The sequence below is a fragment of the Muscardinus avellanarius genome (assembly GCF_963383645.1).
Source record: "Muscardinus avellanarius genome assembly, chromosome: 9".
NCBI lineage: Eukaryota > Metazoa > Chordata > Mammalia > Rodentia > Gliridae > Muscardinus > Muscardinus avellanarius.
This window is the reverse complement of record NC_137795.1, coordinates 100,603,096-100,626,092: the sequence shown is the minus strand read 5'-3', so window position 1 is coordinate 100,626,092 and position 22,997 is coordinate 100,603,096. Positions and strand designations below refer to the sequence as shown.

The 22,997-nt window shown below is 39.1% G+C and overlaps 1 protein-coding gene across 1 annotated transcript in view; it reads right to left on the bottom strand.

Annotated features, from left to right (window-relative positions):
- The window catches only part of AGK (acylglycerol kinase), a gene marked incomplete at both ends in the record, with an annotated part of 67,254 nt that overhangs the window by 32,723 nt on the left and 11,534 nt on the right, over positions 1-22,997 (bottom strand). The window contains 4 exons of the mRNA XM_080702023.1: positions 1,741-1,833; positions 6,799-6,874; positions 11,602-11,681; positions 14,707-14,746. Of these exons, the coding sequence (XP_080558149.1) occupies positions 1,741-1,833; positions 6,799-6,874; positions 11,602-11,681; positions 14,707-14,746 (289 nt within the window). The remainder of the gene's footprint in view (positions 1-1,740; positions 1,834-6,798; positions 6,875-11,601; positions 11,682-14,706; positions 14,747-22,997) is intronic.

Below are 22,997 nucleotides of genomic sequence, written 5' to 3'. Positions count from 1 at the left end.
AGCTGTGTGGAAAGAAGAGCACTTGCAGGACAGCATACTTGCCACCCTTACTGGACCAAAGCAAGCATTAAGGATATGTCACTTTTTTAAAATTAATAAGCTTTATTCTGTAAAGTCATTTTAGGTTCACATTAAAACTGAGAGGAAGATACATTGATTTCTCATATACCCCATGCTCTACCCCTCTCCGTTATCAACATACCCCACATCAAAAAGTCTGTATCACCTAAACGCCACTGTTCACATTAGGATCCACTCTGTGTCGTACCTTCCATAGGTTTTGACAGATGCAAAGACACGCACCCCCACTGCAGTGGACGGAGGTGTCGCCTGTGCTCGGCCTACTCCTCTCTCTTCCCCAGCCTCTGGCAACCACTGATCTCCATAGTTTTTCTTTTCCAGAGGTCAAGTAGTTGTAATCATACAGTGCGTAGCCTTTTCATATTGGCTTCTTTACTCAGTAATAAGCACTTAAGTTTGTTGTGTCTTTTCATGGCTTAATAGCTCATTTTTCTTAGAGATGAATAGTAGTTTATTGTCTGAAAAAAACACTCTATCAGTTCCCCAACTAAAGGACATCTTTGTTGTTTCCATATTTTGGGCACGATGAATAAGCTGCTATAAACACCCATATGCAGGTTTTTGTGTGGACATGAATTTTCAGTTCCTTTAGAAAAATACTGAGGAACATAACTGCTGGATCATATGGTAAGAGTACGTCAAATTTTCTAAGAATCCATCCAACTGTTCCAAAGTGGCTGTGCCATTTTGCATTTTACTCATCCTGAAATTTTGTCATTCAGATAGGTATAAAGTGGCCACATAATTCTGCTCTCTCACCAGTCATGAATGAGAGTTCCTGTTATCAGTGTGCTGGATATTGACCATCCTAATAGGTGTGTGGCACTATCTCACTGAGGATATGCAATGGTAAAAAAGGCAGGGCTGGGGGAGTGGCTAAGTGGTAGAGCATTGCAAGGCACGGGTTTGATCCCCAGCACTACAACAAACAAAAAACAAAGGCAGACACACACATCTGGACGGCCCTCTTCCTATCAACACCGCACTAGGAAATGGCATTATACATGACAGAAATGAAGTGAGAACGGGTAGGTGCACTTTCTTAAAAGGAATGTCTATTTATTTTATAAGAAATACTTCTAATTGAAGTTATGATTCCATTAAAATCAGGGCTCCTTCATAAGAATCTTCAAATATAACAAGTTTATCTTACAACCCATTTTGCCTCATGTTTCATTAATTTCTCAAACTTACATTTTACAATATATAAACACTTATACTTGCTGCTCAGAAAGTTTACCAAAAAAAAACCAAAACCAAAATAGCAGCATGTGAGAAAATTTAGAGTTATACTAACTTAAAACAATCTTAAAAATAAATTACAGCTGGGCGTGGTGGCACACACTTGTAATCCTAGCACTGGGGAGGCTGAGACAGGAGGATCGCACAGGTTTGAAGCCAGCCTCAGCTCCTTAGTGAGGCTCTCAGCAACTTTGTGAGACCCTGTTTCCAAATAAAATATAAAATAGGTCTGGGAGTATAGCCGGGAGGTAGAAAGCCCCTGGGTTTCACCCCTAGTACCATCAAAAATAAATAAATAATAAATAATAAATTACAGAGAAAGAATTTTCTTAAATTACAACTACTTTACACCATCGTTCTCAAGCCTAATTTCCATTTTTCTCACCTTCAAATGACCTCAAAGAGAAAAAGCCATACCTCCTGCAGAGTCCCATCTCCTCCAGCAACAATGATCACATCTGTGCCTTCCATCAGTTCCAGGAGTTTCTTGGCTTGTCCCTCATAATCTGTCTGAAATATAAAGGAAGTCCTTGATAAAGTTATCATCCTAGAGCGACAAGGTCAAAGGCTTAAAAATGTACAATAGTTTCTTTAAAAATCTACATGGACTCTTTTAAGTTTTACATAATTGACATAGATATTAAAAAGCCAGCTATCCAAGCAATTACACAGTATTTTGTGTTCGTATACTTTTAGAACAAGAAAGGAGTTCAGGAACTATCTTGTCAACTCCTTATTTCAAAAGTAAAATTTAAACTCAGTAATCCACTTCAGTTATACAGCTAGCTAGTCAAAGGACTCATTTCCAGCCCAGAGCCCATTATACCCATTGCCTTGCATCTGAAGACAGAAGTCAAGTGTATATGCAAATAGGGAGTAGCAGATGTAATAAAAACAGCACAGATTTTAGAGCCCAGGAGACTAAATTAAATCCCAACTCTCCTACTTTTCAGCTTGTGGCCTTAAACTATTTGGGTCTTAATTTCCTCATCAATGAAATTATGTGTGTTGAGGAGGGGTAATAATAGCTTCCTTATGCTGTTATAAACCAGAATGTAAGCAACCAGAGAGGTACATGTTCATAATTGCTATTGTACTAAACAATACAAGGTTACAATTGTTTTGGTATATTATGCATAAAGAAATGCAGGTATATTTCAAAGCAATCACAAAAAAGTACTTAAACCTTACCATTTATTGAGAACATTTTGTCTCAGACACACACACACACACACACACACACACACACACACACACAGGCTTAAATGAACCACCTAAGCCACTAACTATATATACACCTCTAAAGCCAAATGCTAAATTTTAAAAGATCTACCACTGCTAACTCTTCCTCCAACTGACACTAGATAGCCTAACAGGCAAATGTTAGATTACATGTAGATTTCAGATGAGCTGATGCACCTGTGATATAATAATAAACCAACTGGTCTCTGCCCGTCTGGCACAGAGCTCCTAAAAGCCCTGGAGTTTTCTGGCTGTGGGTGTCTCTTGTTATTCAGGTAAGCTCCTTTCAACCATACCTGAGTGTGTGCTACAGAAGGCACTCGTGTGTGTGGCTGAACAGCTTCAAGATGGGGGCTGGCCACCAGAAAGGTCAACAAAGTGATTAGAAGGTGGGATCTTTGAGCCCCATACCCCGACCTTCTGGGAAGCGAGAGGGGCTTCCGACTGAGCTCATTAACCAATGGCTGATGATTTAATCATGCCTGCATAAGACCGCCACAAAACCTCTACACAACAGAGCGGGGCTTCCAGGTTCGTGAACACATCCGGGTGCTACGAGGGTGGAACGGCTGGAGAGGACACGAAGCCTCGTGCACACTCCAGATGCCTTTTCTTGCCATATGCTTCTTTCCATTTGGATGTTCCTGAGTTGTATCCTTTATAATAAACCAGCAAACACAAGCAAAGTGTTTTCCAGAGTAAGAGTCATTCTAGCAAATTACCAAGCCCGAGGAGGGTTGCTGAACCCTCCATTTAGAGCTGGTTGGTGAAGCACATGTGACTTGCCTCCTTCTGAAGCTTTTGACACCTGAGCACAGTCAGTCTGTAAGACTGAGACCTGCAGAGCCTGCACTCACTCCACGAGCTAGGGTCAGAATTGAACTGAACTGCTGGATACCCTGTTGGTATGAGAAAACATCTAGCAATGAGTCCCTAAGTCCTGATATGGCATTAAATAAGTTAACTCAGAGGAAAAAGGAGGTCCCTGAAACACCACTATTTAGTTTTATGATAAATAGTTCTATTTGTATTTTTAAAAAGGAGATAACCAGAGGGCGTGGTGGCACACACTTGTAATCCCAGTACTTGGTGAGGCTGAGAAAGGATCACAGCCTACTTAGTGAGAACCTTTTTAAAAATAAAGAATAAAAAATAAGAATGAGGGTATAGCTCAGAGGTAGAATGCCACTGGATGCAATCCTCAGTACCACAAAAAAAGATAACTTTATAGTTACATATTTACAAACATTTGATTGTTTAAAAAATATGTGTCAGTTAATCATAATCAGGAAGATGGCTTATGAACACCCAGAAATAGGTAACTATTAACAATTAGCATGGGGTTGCTAAGACCTTCATTTCCTTCTTTGATAAATTACTACATCAATAAATTTGGAAAACTGACAAACTTTATCTTTTCTTCAGCAAGTCCCCTGACAAGTTATCTGATGTGTTCCTGTGAACAAGGTGAAGAAATACAAGAATATACGCCAGAATATACAATTAGGTGGGTAAGCAATCAATTGACTGTCTACAGCCAAAGTGAGATGTTGGAAGACTGCCAGGGATATTTCATCAGGGGTCTCCCTCCAGCATTTTTCTATTCACTTTACCAACAATGGGGCTGACTGGTAGAACATTTAAATGAAAAAAAGTTGACCATCTTGCCCCTCACTCTCCAATCTCAGCATCTCACAATCTCTCCCTTTTCATTCCACTCCACCTACTGGCTTCCTTACTATTCCTCAGGCACAACAGGCAAACTCAAGCCTCAGGGCTTTTACATATGCAGTATCCCTGGCCTGGATTCTCTTTCCTCGAACACTTGTATGACTCACTAGAGGTCATGAGACCAGTCTTCCTTGACCATCTGAAGTGAAATGACCTCCCCCATTACTTACTTTTAGTCTCCTTACCCTGCTTATCTTTCTTCTCAGCACCTAGCATCATCTGAGGAGGCATGTGTATATTTGCATATTTGTTCGTATCTAGGTTTCTTCCTTTCAAACCTTGAAAGGAAGCTTTTTTTTTTTTTTTTTTTTTTTTTGCAGTACTGAGGATGGAACCCAAGGGCATTCTAAATCTGAGCTACACCCCCAGTCCTATTTTTTTTTAATTATATATTTTGAAACAGGGTCTCACTGAGTTGCAGAGTCTCACCAAGTAGCTGAGGCTGTCCTTGAACCTGTGATCCTCCTGTCTCAGCCTCCCAACTGCTGGGATTACAAGTGTGCACCACCACACCCAGCTTTTATTTATTTTTATTTATTTTTTGTAATCCCAGCATTCCGGAGGCTGAGACAGGAAGATCTAGATTCACTGCCAGCCTCAGCTACTTAGTGAGGTCCTTTGCAACTCAGTGAAATCCTGTTTCAAAATAAATAAAAAATAAGGCTGGGGTATATCTTGGAGGTAGAATGCCCCTGAGTTCCATCCCCAATACAGAAAAGAAAAAGAGAGAGAGGGAAAGAAAGAAAGAAAGAAAGAAAGAAAGAAAGAAAGAAAGAAAGAAAGGAAGGAAGGAAGAAAAAAGAAAAGAAAGAGCAGGCCATGAAAGAAAAAGACTAAGGGCCTTTCTTTTCTGGGTAAAGGTCACTAAAGGGGCTGGGGACATCGTACAGTGGGAGAGAGCACTTGCCTCACATGTGCAAGTCCCTGGGTTCCATCCCCAGTACCACATGCACACAAAGGCAATAAAAGTAAATAAAATTGCCTAGAGGCAATTTGTGAACCTGGACTGGATAAAGAGTAAGAATTTCCTTTCATTATCAACAACAATAGTGGAATAATGGACTCAATTCAAATAAATTCTACAAATCTGATAATAGTATTGTATCAATGTTAATTTCATGATTTTGGTAACTGTTCTACCCTTATTAAAGTACTTTTTAAGGAATATAGACACTTAGAGATAAAAGGGAGATTTTTCTATTAGACAACCAGCAACTTACTCTTTTAAGTGATTCAAAACCACTTTATATACACATACATATATATGTAAAAAGAGAGGGTGTACAAAGAGTAAAATAATATTTGGGAAATTTGGGTGAAGTACTTATGGGAATACATATTATTATTAGAACTTTCTTGAAAGTTTGATATTATTTCAAAATGAAAGTTAAAGCCAGACATGGTGGCATACATTTGTCATCCCAATACTTGGGAGGCTGAGACAGAGGATCGTAGGTTTGCAGCCAGCCTCGGCTACTTAATGAGGCCCTCTGCAACTTAGTGAGACTCTGTTTCCAAATAAAAGAATAAAATAGGGCTATGGGTGTAGCTCAGAGGTATGATGCCCCTGGGTTCTATCCCTAGTACCACACACCCACACAAAAAGTTAATAAAAAAGACAAGAAATAAACCCTGCAAAGAACAGCAGTTTCTATTGAGATATAATAGAAATATATATTATATAGAAATATAGATACATATTATATGTAATATGACTAATATATATTTGAGTATATTATACATAGAAATATATTAATTTTTAAATCTCACCATTTTAAGTTTCTATTTTATGAGTATGTAATGCACATAATATAGTAGTACTTGATAAGCATCTAAAATTAGAAGAAATTAAAATACATGGATAGGCCATAGGATGTTTGAACATGGGCTACATCCCATGTTCATGGGCATAAAAATGTCACTGTAGCTACATAGAAGAGTATATTTATTTGTTAAAACATACATGTCGAGGTATCTTGGGGTAAAAATGAGATGATATCTGCTATTTATTTCAGACTATCCAGTGAAGATGCCTGGTGAGAGCACATGGACATTCACTACGCAGCATCACCTAGACATAAGAGAGACCACCTGAGAGCACACTTTCCCAGCCATGCGGCTGAGGATGCCAGACGAGACCACACAAGAGCATGTTTGAACATAGGCTGCTCACCAATGAGATGATAATTAGAAAAGTAGTGGTGGAGCCAAGGTGCCACGTAGCAAAAGAGATCTGGTATAGAAATGCCAGGGAGGAACTCTGACAGTAATAACAACTTTCAAACTCCAAGAGAAGGTCTCTGGGCCTCCATTTAATCCTACTGTGAAAGATAAAAGCTCACAATATGAAAAAACAAAATTGTATTTATTAATTAATGGAACAAGATACCATATTTATTTGTTCTTAAGTGACAAGCAATTTCTGCTAAGAAGCCACGAGCAGAGGATGCGTTAGAAGGGGTGGTAGCTTGGGTACAATAAATAGTCCAGAGCCATTCTCACCTTAACAACCGTCACGTCCATGCCAGATAAATGTAAAATTGGGGCAGCATTTTTTTCAAATAGAGTCCTAGCTTTGCTGTAGACAAAAAGGAAAAAAACAAATATTTTAACACAAGTTCTCTAGAAAAATAAAACACTTAGCCATCTTCTCTAGGGTATAATGTGAAAGAATACAGAACACAGGTTTCCTTTATTTGCTCAAGTACAGGAAGTTTAACAATGAGTAATGAATTGCCACAGATGGAATAGTTTGCCCCTTGTCTAATACAATCCACTTTTCTCCATTTTGGATGTTTATAGCTCATACCTATGTTCCTCTACAGGAAGAATGGACAGTAGATATGGCGCTACTCAGAACAACAATGCTTGATTCTCTCTCTGCATGCATTTATGGGATGCCTACAGGGTGACAGACACAGAGGCACTAGGGACACAGCATGATGGAGTAGACAAAGACCTCTAGTCCTTGTGGGCCTAGTTTATGACCTTGTGGTTATCCTTATATCTAGTGAAAGGAGGAGAGGGTACTTACTATAATGTTACTCATGTGGCCCAAGAGATCAGACTCAACAAACAGAATGCTACTTAATTTTAACTCAGTGAATACCTTCTAGAAAGAGATATATCATTTGTAACAACTCCAAATACTAGAAATATCTCCACATATTGTTTTAAACCTGTGGTGAAATCTCTAAAGATAGATTAAATTTTTTCCATTTTTTCTTCTAAGAAAAAGAAATATTTAAAATTAATTTAACTATGAGATAATTAGTCAGAGGCTGGCCCAAAATTCCCAGGCAGAGTCACACCCTGCTCTATGTTCCCTAACATTTTATACATCCCTCTGTTAGCAAGAGAAACTTCCAAGACAGTCCTCAAGACTAGGTTAGAAGCATTGCAAAAACAGATACCAACCCTGATAAATCCTTGAATCACCTACATTCTAGGATCATGTATGGCATACTTCGAAGGCACTTACTAAGTATCTGATGAATTAATGTACAAATGAATGAATAAATCTGCCTACAAATGTAGGCATGTAAATTCTGAAGAAAAGGACAACATGGCATGATTGTGATGTCTCATGATAAGAGCATGTTAGCAGCATTTGTGTATTTCAAAAGTACCATGCACATTGTTATGATAGTGAACTATTGTTTAATTCAGGTCAAGATTCAGTCCTAAACCAAAGGGATGCAGAAATTACAAAAAGTCCCTCCCCAACAATGGCATAGTCTCAAAGACAAATATTAAATTATACCAATAGCTGACCTTTCACCCATATGCTTTCAACTGTCACATAAAAAATTAACAAATACTTGCAAATAATCAATGTCAAATATAACTTTTATACCCATACTTGTTTATTCTTTCTAAAAAAGATTAATTTTTCCAGTGATGCATACTTTGATTTTCTTAAGGATAGTTATAAGAGAGTTACAAATGTAGAAATGAAGAGCATGTATAGCTATTTACAGACCAAATTCCATGTCCTTTAATCTAAATGTGTGTGTGTGGGGAGGGCACCAAATAGCACAAAGAACACAAATTATTTCTATGTCTTCTATAAAATAGAAGTTTAGAAGCTTGGATAAATTTTCACATGAACCCTCAAGGGCCTGCGTGTAATAAGCAAATTAAATATACCCTACTGCCGGGCGTGGTGGCGGACGCTTGTAACCCCTGCGCTTGGGAGGCGGAGACAGGAGGATCGCGCAGGTTCGAAGCCACCCGCGCTAGCTTAAGAGACCCTGTTTCCAAATAAAAATATAAAATAGGTCTGGGAGTATAGCCCAGAGATAGAAGAGTTTCCAACCCCAGTACCACAAAAAAAATAAATAAATAAATGTTTAAAATACACACACACACACACACACACACACACACACACACACACACATATAAATAGGTCTGGGAGTGTGGCCCAGAGGTAGAAGGGTTTCCAGGAACCCCAGTACCACCAAAAATAGATAGATAGATAGATAGATAGATAGATAGATAGATAAAACTAATCTCTATCCTCCTCTTAGTTTAAGAAAAAACAACCCTGAATATTTGATGTTTATTCATCTACTTTACATGACACTACGGGTTCAGAAAATCTCTAAAATAAAGGTGAAGACACTTCCTTCTAACGTTCTACATAAAAGATTAAAAAACAAGTGTTATCAGTAAGAAACATTACTTATTATATAATTCAAAGCAAGAGAGCACTAGGGATAAATAAAAACTTTAAGTACTTATAGCAATTTCCAGGCTCACACACACACAAAACATAATTACTTTTTAATGTATTATTTATTAATGCTAAACACGCAGTTATCTTATTTCTTAAAGCTCTTCAGAAGCTTTAAACCAGTACTACATAATGAAATAGCTACACAATAAATTATAAATTGTGTGTCAGGACAGAGCCATGATGACAAAATAGGTGCAATTAAATAGTGAAAGCATTAAAAAAAAAAAAGATGCTGGAGAGTTTCAGAATGGCTGCCTCCTAGAAACATGCAGGGAGTCACCCTGTTAAAGGAGAGAAATCCTTCCCGAAATAGACTTCACTTCAGAGGCAGTACCATACTCTGCCTTTAAGATAAAGGTATTACACTTCCAGACAAGAACCCACCTTTAAAGATGAAAATACATTTATATGTCAAAATGTAATAAGAACCTAAAACTGCTCTGTAAAATTAAAGTTTATTCACTTTTAAAAAATGTAAGTTTTAAAAAATGTAATGCTTGCTTAACGTGCTCAAGGCCATGGTTTGATGCCCCAAGAAAAGAAAGAAAAAAGGAGAGAAGGAAAGGGGACGAGGAAAAGAGGGAAGGGAGAAGCTTTTAGAAGTATGAACTCAAAATAACTGAATATAACTTAAGTGAACTTTCTTCATCAGAACTTGGCAAGTTATAGCTGAGCATGGTGTCACACACTTGTAATCCCCAGTACTTGGAAGGCTGAGACAGGAGAAGAGAATTGCAGGCTCACAGCCAGCCTCAACTACTTAGTGAGACCCTGTTTCAAAATAAAGAATAAATAATAGGGCTGAATATGTAGCTCAGAGGTAGAATCCCCTGGGTTCAACCCCTAGTACTGAAAGATGATAGACAGACAGACAGACAGACAGACAGATAGATATAGGTGGGTTATTAATTTACTAGGTCTCTAAAGGACTAGAATGAAGAATAGTTATACTAAAGAAGGGAGAAAGAGAAGTGCAGGAACTCTTGGGAAGAATAGAATAGCAGAGGAAGAATGTTCTACACCTAGCTGGAGTCAAAATAACAGTAACAGAAGCTTCTATTCTACTGAGAGCTTACTATGAAACAGAAATAATTATTTATACTTCACAGGCTTTATCTCATTTAAAAATGACAGCACCTATTCCATGTGGTCATGTTTAACCTATATGCCATTGCTTTTTTGGTTTTATAGATGAGTAAACTGAGGACTTAAGAAATTAAGTAAAACCTGCAGTACCCTAAAGCAGTGAACAGCAAAATGGTACACAGAACAGGTGCCTGGAACTCTGCAACCCACGGCGAGTTCTTCTGGCTGTGTTGTTAGTATTGTTTGTTGGTATTGTTTAGTACTGGTATTAAACAAGAGCCGATTGGGGGCAGACAGAGGGCTCCAACAAAGCCTGACAGATGAGACCAACTAGGCAGGATAATAAGCCCATTTAGATAAAGTATAAGCAAAAATCTTAAACTGCTAAATTAAAAAGGAAATGAGGCATAGTTTCCCCTCTTACCTGTGAAGTCACACTCACCGCTCCAGAGCAATGCCTAAAGAACTGCCCGCGGGCCCCGCACAGGGCCCCTCCAGGCAGTGGTAATCTCACCAGGGCCCCTCCAGGCAGTGGTAATCCCACCACGACAGCCTGGCCCTACTATTCTTTTGGTTGTTGTTCCTATCTAAGGTCATTTGGCTTAGATCTTATAGGATACAATTTAATAAGTATTTATCAATTACCCAATCCTTAGAAAAGACATAAAGAATTGTTCTGGATTTTAGCAATAATAAAACGTATCGCTTTCCCCCCTCTCAACTCCTTAATTCAATTTTTTAAAATAAATTTTAAATTATTTCTTCTAAAACCACCAAGATCTATTCATATTTCCAACAAACGAGCGCATCATCTACCATGGCGAACTTTTTTTAATCTATTTTAATTTTTTTTTTCATTAACAGACTCTCACTCCCCCAAAGCCTGTTTGTGTGGTACAACCCAAGGGCCAACAGGCACATATCCTCAGCCACCAAAGTCCCAATCTTCTTCCCACCTTAATTCTTCAGTGCCCTCACTTACAGTTGCAGACCACCCTGCCACATCACAAGCACACAGCAGGTCACTCCCTTCTCTAAGTCCCTGCTCCATGGGCCATTTCCACAGTTGGAAATACCGAGTCTTCTCCAAGATTTAGCTCAAGTTTCACTCCTTTGGAAAAGAGCACCCTGTGCTCCCAATCCCTTGGTGCTCCTAGCCATCTTGAACATCTCTGATTTAAGCCGTCAGTCAGAGCAGTGGTTCCCAGGAGGACCACCTTCAAGCAGATAAGACTTCTTTGTGTGTGCTAATTCTGGAATGATTACTAAACTTCAATTAGACAAATCTGCTAAGCATCAATTAACTTTATAGTTATTTCACATTAACTGTTATTTCTACATTACAAATGTATCTTATTGCTATAAGAGTACTGAACCTACTTCTCTATTTCAGCACCATTTAACTAGCTGCCTGATATTCTGTGAATTTTCCTTCCTTAGAAAATAACAAATTTATAATAAATAAAAAACTGAACTACCCTTTGCAAGCTGCAGGATTGAGAAAAACAGTTGCCTTCTTCACTTGTGCATTGGGAGGAATTAGTTGATTGCCAAACACCTAAAAAGGGGGAAAAAAAGTTTCAGTAAATGTCCTTTTATTTTCAGCTAGTGATCACATATATTCCTTCATTCCAAAAGAATATACTTCCAGCAGATAAGTTTTCTGCTCTGGAGAAAATACAAATGTTCATTCATGATCTCATATGCCATATGGCTAAGTTTATTAATAACCAGTATGGTTATTACTGTCTAGAGGGAAGCTTAATCTATGTGTCTTTCGTTTCCAGATTATAATCTTGTCTTCTAGCTTATTAGGAAAATGTGTTCATGAGGTATCTTAACGTTATCAGTTCATCTTCATCCATACACATATATATGAAATAAGCACGGTACTCCACTTGCCTCCTCTCTTTGCACCCTGTATAACTACATAAGAGCAACTACAGCAGGACGAGAAATCAAGACTAGTACTTACTGAGCACCTAGTGTTTGCCACTCTTACACACATTATTCTTAGTTCTTAGAAACCAAGGAGATATTAATCTCATTTAACACAGAAAATCAAGATTTCAAAACATTAATTTACTTAAAGTCACAGAGTTAATCAATTACAAGCCTAGAATTCATATTTATCTAGCTCTAAAACCCAAACTTTTAGTCTCTCAGCTCTGAGGGGGAGACAGGATTAAGAGGCAGAGGACTAGATGTGAGGATTTTAAATGGGATATGAATGGGCGCGACTGCTGACATCTGAACCAGAGAAAACAAGAATGACAACTGGGAAGCACCGCAAGAACCCAGGTCTTGATGTGGGGAGCAGGTAGGTCTGGGCCAAGGCAGCAGACTCCTACTACAGAAGTAGAAAGTAAAGATCAGAAAAAAGAAAGGTATACAAATATATCTTATTAAATAACTTATTCTAAATCTACCACCTCCCTAACAATCCATTAGGTATCCTTTCTCAACATTATTTCTTGCTTTAAAATAAAGCTGCTTTTTCTGAATACTTTGGAGAAGCACACTTTCTATCTAAAAATTTTCCGGTATAATTTCATTTCTGTTCTATTTTCCCTCTTTTTGGGTCTTAGCATTTTGCTGTCAAATTTCCAAATACTGTAATTTGTTCTTTTTCAGCCCATATTATTTTTTTTTTGGGGGGGGGGCGGATCTAGGGATGGAACCCAGGGGCATTTGACCTCCAAGCCACATCCGCTGCCCTATTTTTTATTCTTTATTTTGAAACAGGGTCTCACTAAGTTGCAGAGGGCCTCACTAAGTAGCTGAGGCTGGCCACGAACCGCGATCCTCCTGTCTCAGGCTCCCAAATGCTGGGATTACAAGCGTGCACCACCACGCCCGGCTTCAGCCCATATTATTCTGAAACGTGATCAAAATCATTTAGTTAATCCAGCTCTCTGCCTATCAGATTTCAGAGCTATAGGACTAGACTATTCCTCCTTGTCCTGGTTTCTTCGCCTCTAGAACTCCTGCCTACTTGGAACTCATGTACCAGGTTCACAGTGTACTAGGGGTTTATGTGAAGCCACACTGAGTTTACATGAGATTTTTTTTAATTTATACTATAAAAAACATAGTAAAAATAACTAGAGATGACTATAAAGATGAATATGCTTCCTTCTGTCATGTTGAAAGAGCTAAACATGAGCTAGGGAAGTAGAGAATTACAATGGTAGGAAGAGGCCAATGCATGAGGGGAAAGAAATCCCTGAAAACGTGAGAGGAGATGAATTCAGGTTGGAGGTGGAGACATTTAACTCAAATAAGTAAGGGAGGATGTTTGGAACAGAAATCATCTTGACTTTACTATTAGAGTTTATTTGCTAATTAATTTAATCGTTATATGTTATATACATGTACCAAAGTATCATATTCTGTCCTATAAATATGTAATATGTAAAAATATGTGTCAATTAGAAATATTTTAGCAGGTATAGTGTTGCACGCTTGTAATCCTAGTACTTGGGAGCTAAGACAGGAGAATTGCAGGTTCACAGCCAGCCTCAGCTACTTAGTGAGGCCCTCTGTAACTTACTGAGAATCTGTTTCAAAAATAAAAAATAAAAAGTAGGGCTTGGGGTATATAGTATGGAGGTAGAATGTAGACTGCCCCTGGGTTCAACCCCCAGTACCAAAAAAAATTTTTTTTTTAATTCTTAAAGTTTACTTGAATTGGTTTCTAAAACAATTTGGAGCCATAATATAGTACAGTTGAGCAAAAAATAATTTTTAAATCTTTAAAATAAAGATTTAGAACAATTAGATATCACTGAAAAGAGAATTTATTAGTAGTATCTATTGTGTTTGTTTGTTACTGTCATCAATTAAAACACTTAAGAAATAAACATGAGGCTTGCCACCCACTAATGCCTCATCCCTTCGCCATTTTTTACTTTCATGGTTTTTTTTTTGGTATTTCTGACATCATGAGCTTAAAGAACATATAATGAAAGGTACACGAGTTACAAAAATTCATACGCCAGGTGTTATGCACAAATGGGGGATGGGGGCACAATGTGCCGTAAGTTTAAAAGAAGTTATAATTCAACTATAATTACCACAGACAGATATATTGAATGTTTACATAAAGTCTCATGGAATTGGGATAAGAGTGCACATGGCATGAATCAGTTGTGCTAAAGAGATGGGTTTTCAAAGTATGAATCAACAATTTTAAGATTAGCTTTCAGAGGTAACACCTGCTCTGAACTGACAGCCTTGGGTTTATTTGGATCAGGGATGATCAGAGTTTAGCCAGATCTCTAAGGACAATCGCAGACATGAGCAAATTCCCGAGCTTCAGCCAGTCATGTTTTTGGGAGTGTTCCAGAAGTAAACAAGTCTAAAGGGGTGGGCGTTAAAGCTGCTCCTCACCAGATGGTTTAACTTCCTCCAGTTCTACTCAGAGTTGGCACTCAGCCTCATTTTATCCTGATGGTGGGGGTGGGGAGGAATAGCCAGACTGCACTGATGCAAGACCCCACGCACATCTCTGGAGCAGCGTGGGCTTCCTGCACTTTGGAGATAAGGTGGGTTTTAACTTTATCACAAGAAAACCAAGTTACCTGAGCTTCTTGACAGGCTGCTCTTCTTAGCAGGTTATCACTATCAAAACAAAAGAGAACTAATATTAGTATGCATTTTCATAGAAAATTAAGACCCACACAAAATTTGTGGGGTTTATTTTTAAATATGGGTACCTTTTCCCTAAATATAGCCAGATGAAAATCTCTTAAAGACCTAAAAACAAATCAAGGGCAAATTTTAAAAATACATCTCTGAATGAAAATGTATTAAGTATTTCCATATTGTGATAAGGAAAATAATGCCCTGTAACCTCCAAATGTCCACATCCTAATCCCTAGAACTTGAGGATGTTATTTTACATGGCAAATGGGATTTTACAGATGTGATTAAATTTAGGGCTTAGAGATAGGGACGTTATCCTGGATTATCTGGATGGGCCCAGTCTCTCCACAAGAGTCCTTAATGCAGAACAGCTTTCCCAGCTGTGGTCCACATGTGACTCTGCAAGGACCCTCAATTGCTGGTTTCAATGAAGGAAGAAGGCTATGAACCCAGGAATGTGGCAGCTCTTAGAAGCTGGAAAGAGATTCTCCCCCAGAGTTTCCAGGAGGAGAGCTGTCCTTGCTGACATTTTGATTTCATAAGACCCATGTTGGACTTCTAATCCACAAAAAATAAAATGATAAATTTGCATGCATTAAACAACTAAGTCGATAGTAATTAATTAGGCAAAAATAAAAAACTAATATAGATATCCTGACTTTTTCTTTTCTAGTGGAAATTACTCAGTTCACCAGTCAGAAATATATTTAAAGGAGAAATTTTGATAAGAGGTAAAATTTTGGCTTCCAAAATGAAAGCATTTTGTCAGAATATGACCATCTATTTAACATAAAGTTCTCTGAAATGTGTCATAGAGCTCTTTGAATGGTTCTGCTAGCCCACAGAGCCCCAGCATCTTCTCCATGTCTGAGTCTTCACGTGTTCACATTGCTGGCACTGCTAAGATAATAAACTCAACCTGATTGAGAAAGTGACGAAAACTAACACCAAGAAAAGGTTACCAATAACGAATCTGTAGCAGTTAAAAGCAAAAGAGAGTTATTTTACCTATATTCTCCTTGTAGACTCTGTTTTATAACATTGAAGACTTTGAATCTTGCATTTTCAGAGTAATTTCAAATCTGATTTTAATATTTAGGTTGAAGGGCAAGAAATTAAAATAAACAACCTGTGACTTTTTGGCCTGGTTATAGTCGAATGCTGCTTGTTGACTTCAGTTTCAAAGAGCCAAGAGTATTTGAAGGGAAGTATCGATGGTCTCAATATGAAACCAAAGTACAACATTCCATTAATATTATAATGGCACTATGACCTCAAAAGCCCATGTTGCCTGAGGGAGACCAATCCCTTGTGAAGTATGGCCTACAGCTGGCCCAGGTAGCCAGGCCCAGGTCCAGGCCTCACCTGTTTGTATGACTCTGTGCCACAACTGCCCAGAGAACAGGAGGGCTATGTCCCCTGCTCCCCTCACACACCCAAGACTCAAGACTACTCACACACTGTGCTTTCTTGCCTACATCCTTCCTCATCAAATGCTCTCAGTGAATCATTTCAACACTAGAAATTTTGTGTGTGCGCATACACACACACACACACACACACACACATACATGTGCATATATTACATGTGCATATATGCATAGAGATATAGTATAAGATGCAATTCAGGGTACAAATTAGTAGAATATTTAAAAATAACTAACATGTTTGTAATCCTTTATAGTTTACTTGATGCTTCACATTTAGGACTCTATATACAATGAAGAGTTAAAATACTGAACCCAAGGCAACCTCTGGATTACAAAGTAATACCAGGCTCCTCACAGTAGCCTAGGCATGCTGAAGAGATCGCCCCTGGTCTGTGCTAACCCCCATTTGGCTTCCACATGATCCTGGGAATATGAAATCCTGCTGCACATGCCTGCACTCCCCAACTACTTGCTTTTAATGTTTTTTTCCAATAAGTCAATTTCCTGAGCAGCCAATCTCTTATCTTGTGAATTCATCCTATAGATCCTTCTGTACAGGCCCTCCAAGCTTCTGTAAAAGTTGCTAAGCTATCTCTCCATCAATGTGCATTTCCCTCCTTCCTTCCAGGTGCTTTCTCTACCATGGACTTTTGGAATGGAAAATAACTCAAATGCATAAGGCAACTACCATGTGCCAAATACTATGGCAATTGTTTTCACAAATATTTAATCTTTGTTACAACTTTAACCAAGGCTGGAATTACATGTAAGATAGAGTATTTTCATTTTGCAGATAAGAAAGCTGAGGCTAAAAAGGAAAGCAACTGCTCAAACAGTGTGACTAAGCAGTAGAGCCAGAATTAGGACTAACCTGAATCTGAACCAATGCTTTACAGCTTTTTCTTCTTCACTGCAGACAGTACTGAATAGGCAAATACTCTTGTGGATGTAGATTTTATACCACACTCAATTACATGCTCCCTAGTCTAAGCTAATATAACTTTAAAGTTTACACTCATATGTTTATAAAAAGTTCAGGTCTCATACAGCTCCTGAAAAGTATCTGGTGAGGCTGGGCGTGGTGGCGCATGCTTGTAATCCCTGTGCTTGGGGAGGCGGAGACAGGAGGATCATGCAGGTTTGAAGCCAACCGCGCTGGCTTAAGAGACCCTGTTTCCAAATAAAAAAAGGAGAAAAATAGGTCTGGGAGTGTAGCCCGAAGGTAGAAGGGTTTCCAGGAAGCCCAGTACCACCCAAAAAAAAAAAAAAAAAGTATCTGGTGAGACAATGTCCCTTAACACAGAGTGCGGGGTACAGTGCAATCAAAAGAAGTTGGTTCTGCCCTGAAGAAGGTGAAGAACAGGTGACAAAGAATAGCTCTTGATAAATATGGTCCACATAGTACAAAATATAGTATTGGCAAATAGGATGCTCAGATAGGAGTCTGGGATATGCTGTTGAACAAGTCCAACATTCCCTGTCCTCACAAAGTTTACAGTTTGGAAAGGAGGAAACAGTTCAATTCGACTTTTATGTGCTACAAAAGAGGGACACCTAAGAGGGCACCTAAACTCCTTTTGAGGGAGTTAAAGAAAGCTTAGAATATAGTGACTATGGCGATGAGATCTAAAGGTGAAGTAAAAAGTAGCTAGGCAGAAACAGGAAATAGAATCATATTAAAACCTGCAACTGACTGGGCATGGCAGTGCATGCTTAGGATCCCAGTACTTGGGAGGCTGAGACAGGAAGATGGCAGATTTGAGGCAACTTAGTGAAACCTCAGGAGCAAAACTCATTCAAAATAAAATAGGGCTGGGATCTAGCTCAGAGGTGGAACATCTCTAGCTTCAATTTCCAGTACCATAATAGATTAGATGATAGAAAGATAGATAGATAGATAGATAGATAGACAGAACGAAAGAGAGAACAAAAGAGAATGAGAGAATGAGAGAATGAAAGAACATAAGAACGAAGAAAGAAAGAAAGAAAGAAAGAAAGAAAGAAAGAAAGAAAGAAAGAAAGAAAGAAAGAAGCTATAAGTACCAGAACATGCCCAGGGAAGTGGAGGTAGTTTGGGACAGGTGGAGGCAGGAGACCATGGAAGAAGAAGAAGCAGAAAAGAAAGTCTGAGAGTCAAGTAAAGCTCAGTTCACCAAGGTGAACTTTTAAAACAGTTTTAAAGCTTTTAAGCTATTTAAGGAAGATGAAGTTTATCCTAAGGGCCAGATGGAGAATCAAAGTTTTTTTTGGTTGTTGTTTTGTTTTGTTTTGGTTGTACTGGGGTTCCTGGAAGCCCTTTTACCTCCGGGCTACACTCCCAGACCTATTTTATATTTTTATTTGGAAACAGGGTTTCCCAAGCCAGCGCAACTGGCTTTGAACCTGCGCGATCCTCCTGTCTCAGCCTCCCAAGCGCAGGGATTACCCGGTGAATCAAAGGGTTTTGATAAGAGGACTGATGTGATGAGATTGACCTTTTAGAGGGATTCTGGTTGGAGCATGAAGACAGCACTGGTCAGATGTAAGACTTAATCCAGGGAGACCAGAGAGGCTCCCTCAATAACACAGGTCAGTGATGATGACTAGGAGTGTAGCGAGGACTGAAGGAAGAGGGCAGGCTGAGCAGATATTCAGGGTGGGCTGGATATGGTGCTGTGGGAATTAAAGGAAAAGGAGGAGTCGGGGATGGTGTCCACACTCGGCCTGGGGCAATCTGTAGCAAGCAGAGACACTCAGGAGGAATGAAGAGCTACAGGTGTAGAAGGGAAGAAGACTGAGTTTAGTGCTGGCTTTGTCCACTTGAGATAGTGGCGAAAGGCTAAGGGGGGTGTCTAGGGGACCATGGGAGATACAGGCCTCGAGTGCCAAGGAGCAGTCAAGTCAATGGTAACAGAAGGGCTGAGAGTGAGAAGAGCTGCCCTTATCACTGAGATAGTTGACAGAGAATACCAAAAGACTCTCAAATAAACCTCGGTGGAATCTCAGATTGACACTGTATTTCATTGAAAGTCAAAGACAAAAATCAGATAATAAAATTTATTACATTTAAATAATATTTAATATTAAAATAATAAAACCAGAAATAGAAATTTTCTTTATCTCCCATAACTCCCTTCATTTTGCTTCTACTACTGACAATATGCGTGCCATGCCAAACCTAAAAGACACCATAGACTTTACATCTCCAGTGATTTGATCATTTTGTTCCTCCCTTTAAAAAGACGGAAAAGGCCAAATTCAATATGATCATTACCTCACTACACACAAAACTGCTGTCTTCCTTTCTGGATTATAAACTTAAAGTCATGGATAATTTACCATTTTCTCTTCCACAGCCCACCACACAGGCTCTTATAGTTGGTACTCAATAAATACTTGTTAATAAGTAAGTGGCAAATGTTTGAACAGGAAAGATTGACTCACTGCACTCAGACAGGCCTACTTTGTCCTGGAAGAAAAACTGAAGGTTATTCTTTGTTGGAGTGTCTGGCATTGTTGAACTAACAGGTCAGGTGGACTGTGGATCCCACTGAAGGGCAAAAGGAAGTGGATGAAAACCCAAAACTGTCATGGAAACCATATCAGATCAAGATCTCGGGGCACATGTATGCATATGACAACAATGTTTTGCTGGAGTTTCTGGTGAGAAAGAGGCCTTGGAGGGAACCTTTAGAAGCCCCTGTGGCTCGGATACCAGGCCCAGGATGGACCATCCCGCTTCACCTGTCACACCTGGATGCATTCCCCCTCTTCCTGAGGTCTCTTAGGTTCAGTTCATGGGCCTGTGAAAAAATAGCATTCTTTACCTAATGAAATGCCAGGTGGCAAACCCTTGAGGGAATTACACTGAGGAGGTACTAGGCTAGTTTCCCAGGGGTAGAGATTTATTGGCTCCTTAACTGACATCCCAATATAAAAGGGAAAGAAAAAAAAAAGAGCCCTGGTAATGGATGCACTCTCCACGCATGTCCTGCTGTGAGGAGGGCTGAATCCTCATCTGTGTGGTATTAGGCAAAGGCTAAGTAGGAAGTTCCTTTTGGTACTCTAGGAAGCACAAGAACTGTTCCAGTGGCTTATGAACTCTGCATCTAGTCATCAGAAAACTCCAGATCGCTAATGGGTCAAGAATATGGATGTGAACCAATGACCCTGCTACGAAACAAAAACAGTAACTGTAAATTCTAAGCCCTTGCTCTTCTCACACACCAAGCTGCCTCCTGGGAACTGAAGTTAAACATAATTTACAAGAGGCACTACAAAATGTAGTCATATCAAAAAGGGTCCCTAAAGATCTGCTCAGTACTGAAATGCCAGTTCTTTGACAGAAAGAAATTAGAAGCCTCTGGATTAGAAAATGAAAGAAGTCTGCTGATGTCACTGCCTAAGGTTCTAAAAGAATATGAACATGCCTGCAACTACAGGTAATGGGGTGCTCTCAATTTATTCCAAGCCATAAATGTTTTATTTATTACCTTAGGACTGAAAAATAAGATAAGTTGTTATTTCAATAGCAACTTTACATGGAGAGGAAAATCACATTGATCCATCCTATTTCCCAAAAAGGATATTTCCTACCATAGTCTAGAGGCAAAGTGCACACCAATTCCTACCATCAGCTTCTCCCTGGGTGCAGATAGTTTTTGCTTTACAAAAAATAAATTTCAAGTGTAGATGTTTATAATGGCCACTTTAACTTGTCTAAGCTTCCTAAAATAATTAATCATCACATTGCCTGTGGCTGTGCCCACTGGTTTTTCAAGGAGCAGCCAGGATGGAGTAGAAATGGAAGAAAGTGGAAAACAATCTTAGGTGAGTGCAGAGGGGAAGAGCTTTTGCACACTCCATGTCCATCGCAACCCCTCCCTCCTTCCCCCGACTCCCCACCCAAACAGGTAGTGACTGCTGCAGTAAGGAAAACACCTTCTATGCCCAGGAAAACAGTGACCGTCCCTGCCCCCAAGAAAAACATTTGACCCGGCAGGAGGAAATCAATCTGTCAAGAGATAGCACTTGACCTTTCCGTCCTAAAGAATATCCATTTCCATAGGAGAAAATAGTCAGTGTGATAGGTTAGAATATCAAGGGAATAATGAAAGTGTTAATTATTTTTTAAAAGAATTTCAGGGCAGTCTGCCCTAGTCTTTCCATTTACCCAAAGAATTTTATCTCTTCTTATTTTCAGGGCCTCCCTATAATAGGCTACCTGCTGCCAAAGAAATTTATGTCTTCTTAACTTTCCCATGTACAAGACCATAAAAAAGTTCCCCTGAATTCATGAAAGCATAAAGGATCAGAAATTCTATTGATAAAGATATATTAAGAGGTATCTTCATTTCAATGCCCCTTTGGAGTGCAAAAAAGAGAAAATAAGGAGCTATACAGGTGATGGCTGGCATTAAAATCCATCATTCATGTGGCTGGTAGTGAAAAGCTTAGCAAACAAAAAAACAAATTCTACCATCAAATGTAACAAGCAAGGGTATGGTGCTGCCTTCTAGACTCATCCACACTTGGGTTCAGGAACTCTGAGGTCAAATGGTGCCTCTGAAGGATTTCTTTAGGTAGGGACTTAACTATGCAAGGGGCAACATTTTTAATAATAATAACATACAGCAAGACAAGAGCATTTTCCAAGCATGTATTTGTTAACAGAAGGGTGAGATGAAGGACAGAAGAAGGCGGCACTTAGGAAAGAAGGAAGTCAAGTTCATAGTTAGCATTGAAATTAATAAAACAGTTATACCAGGGAACGGTGAACCGACACACATGGAATTCGCTTTCCCATGCCCCGGCAGAGTCAATCCTCCCAGCAAGTCTTGGTCAAAATATGTTTTAACCCCATTTAATACTTAAGATTTGTGGTTCACCCCAGACATGGGAATTTTTCCTACTGTTAAACATGGATTCCTCATTCCTCAATATTTACAGAAAATTTCAGGCTTTCCTAGAAGATACTAGAAGGCTTAGCACTAGAACTTAAGTTATCCTGACTCTCAACCTGGCCTTGTTTCCCTCAGCACTCTGCTTGTTTTCTGTCCTCTACAGGCATCCCCAGTGACAAAAGTGCAGGAGACTGTGCACTATTTCATCATATGCATAGGCAGATGCCACACTGACAGTTGCTTCATTTATGCTTCATTACTACAGAGTTATACTTTTTTCCTGCCAAGTAGACTTAGGAAAAAGGCCAACTAAATCTAACCCTATCAATTAATTCAGAAACATTTATTAGATAAAGACTGGACCTCTCCCCTTGATGGGAAGGCCTCAGCTATCACAACATCTAAAGGCCAGTGAAACTCTGGTTTGCTGTCTATTCTTTTTCACTCTGAAATAAGAGAACATAAAACCACCTTTTTCCACTCTTATTATCAGATCCCAGCCACTGTGGTCTATACTTATGTGGAACAAGCTATTACTTGTGAATACTTCAAGCACTTTCTAATTTCCCAGGCTTTCTCCAAACGATTTGTTCCCCCTCCAATTGAGGACAGGAAATTACTTAATGAAAGATGGCATCATCCTCAGAGGGCTCCTCTCACCTAACCCATCCAGTCATCTTGGCCTGCTCTGTAGAACTTCTCATAAGCCAGAGAGATGGTTCTGCAGTTTAGTCCTGTTGACCATGAGCAATGGAGGTGGAAGAAGCCTTTGCCTCCCAAACTCATTTTCTCCTCTTAGTACATGGAATTATTTTACCTTTATTTTCTTAGGCTAGCCTTAGCTTCCCACAAAATATCAACTTCTCTTCCTACCCACTGTCCTCATATTCACAGGAGTACAAGTTGTAGACTCTA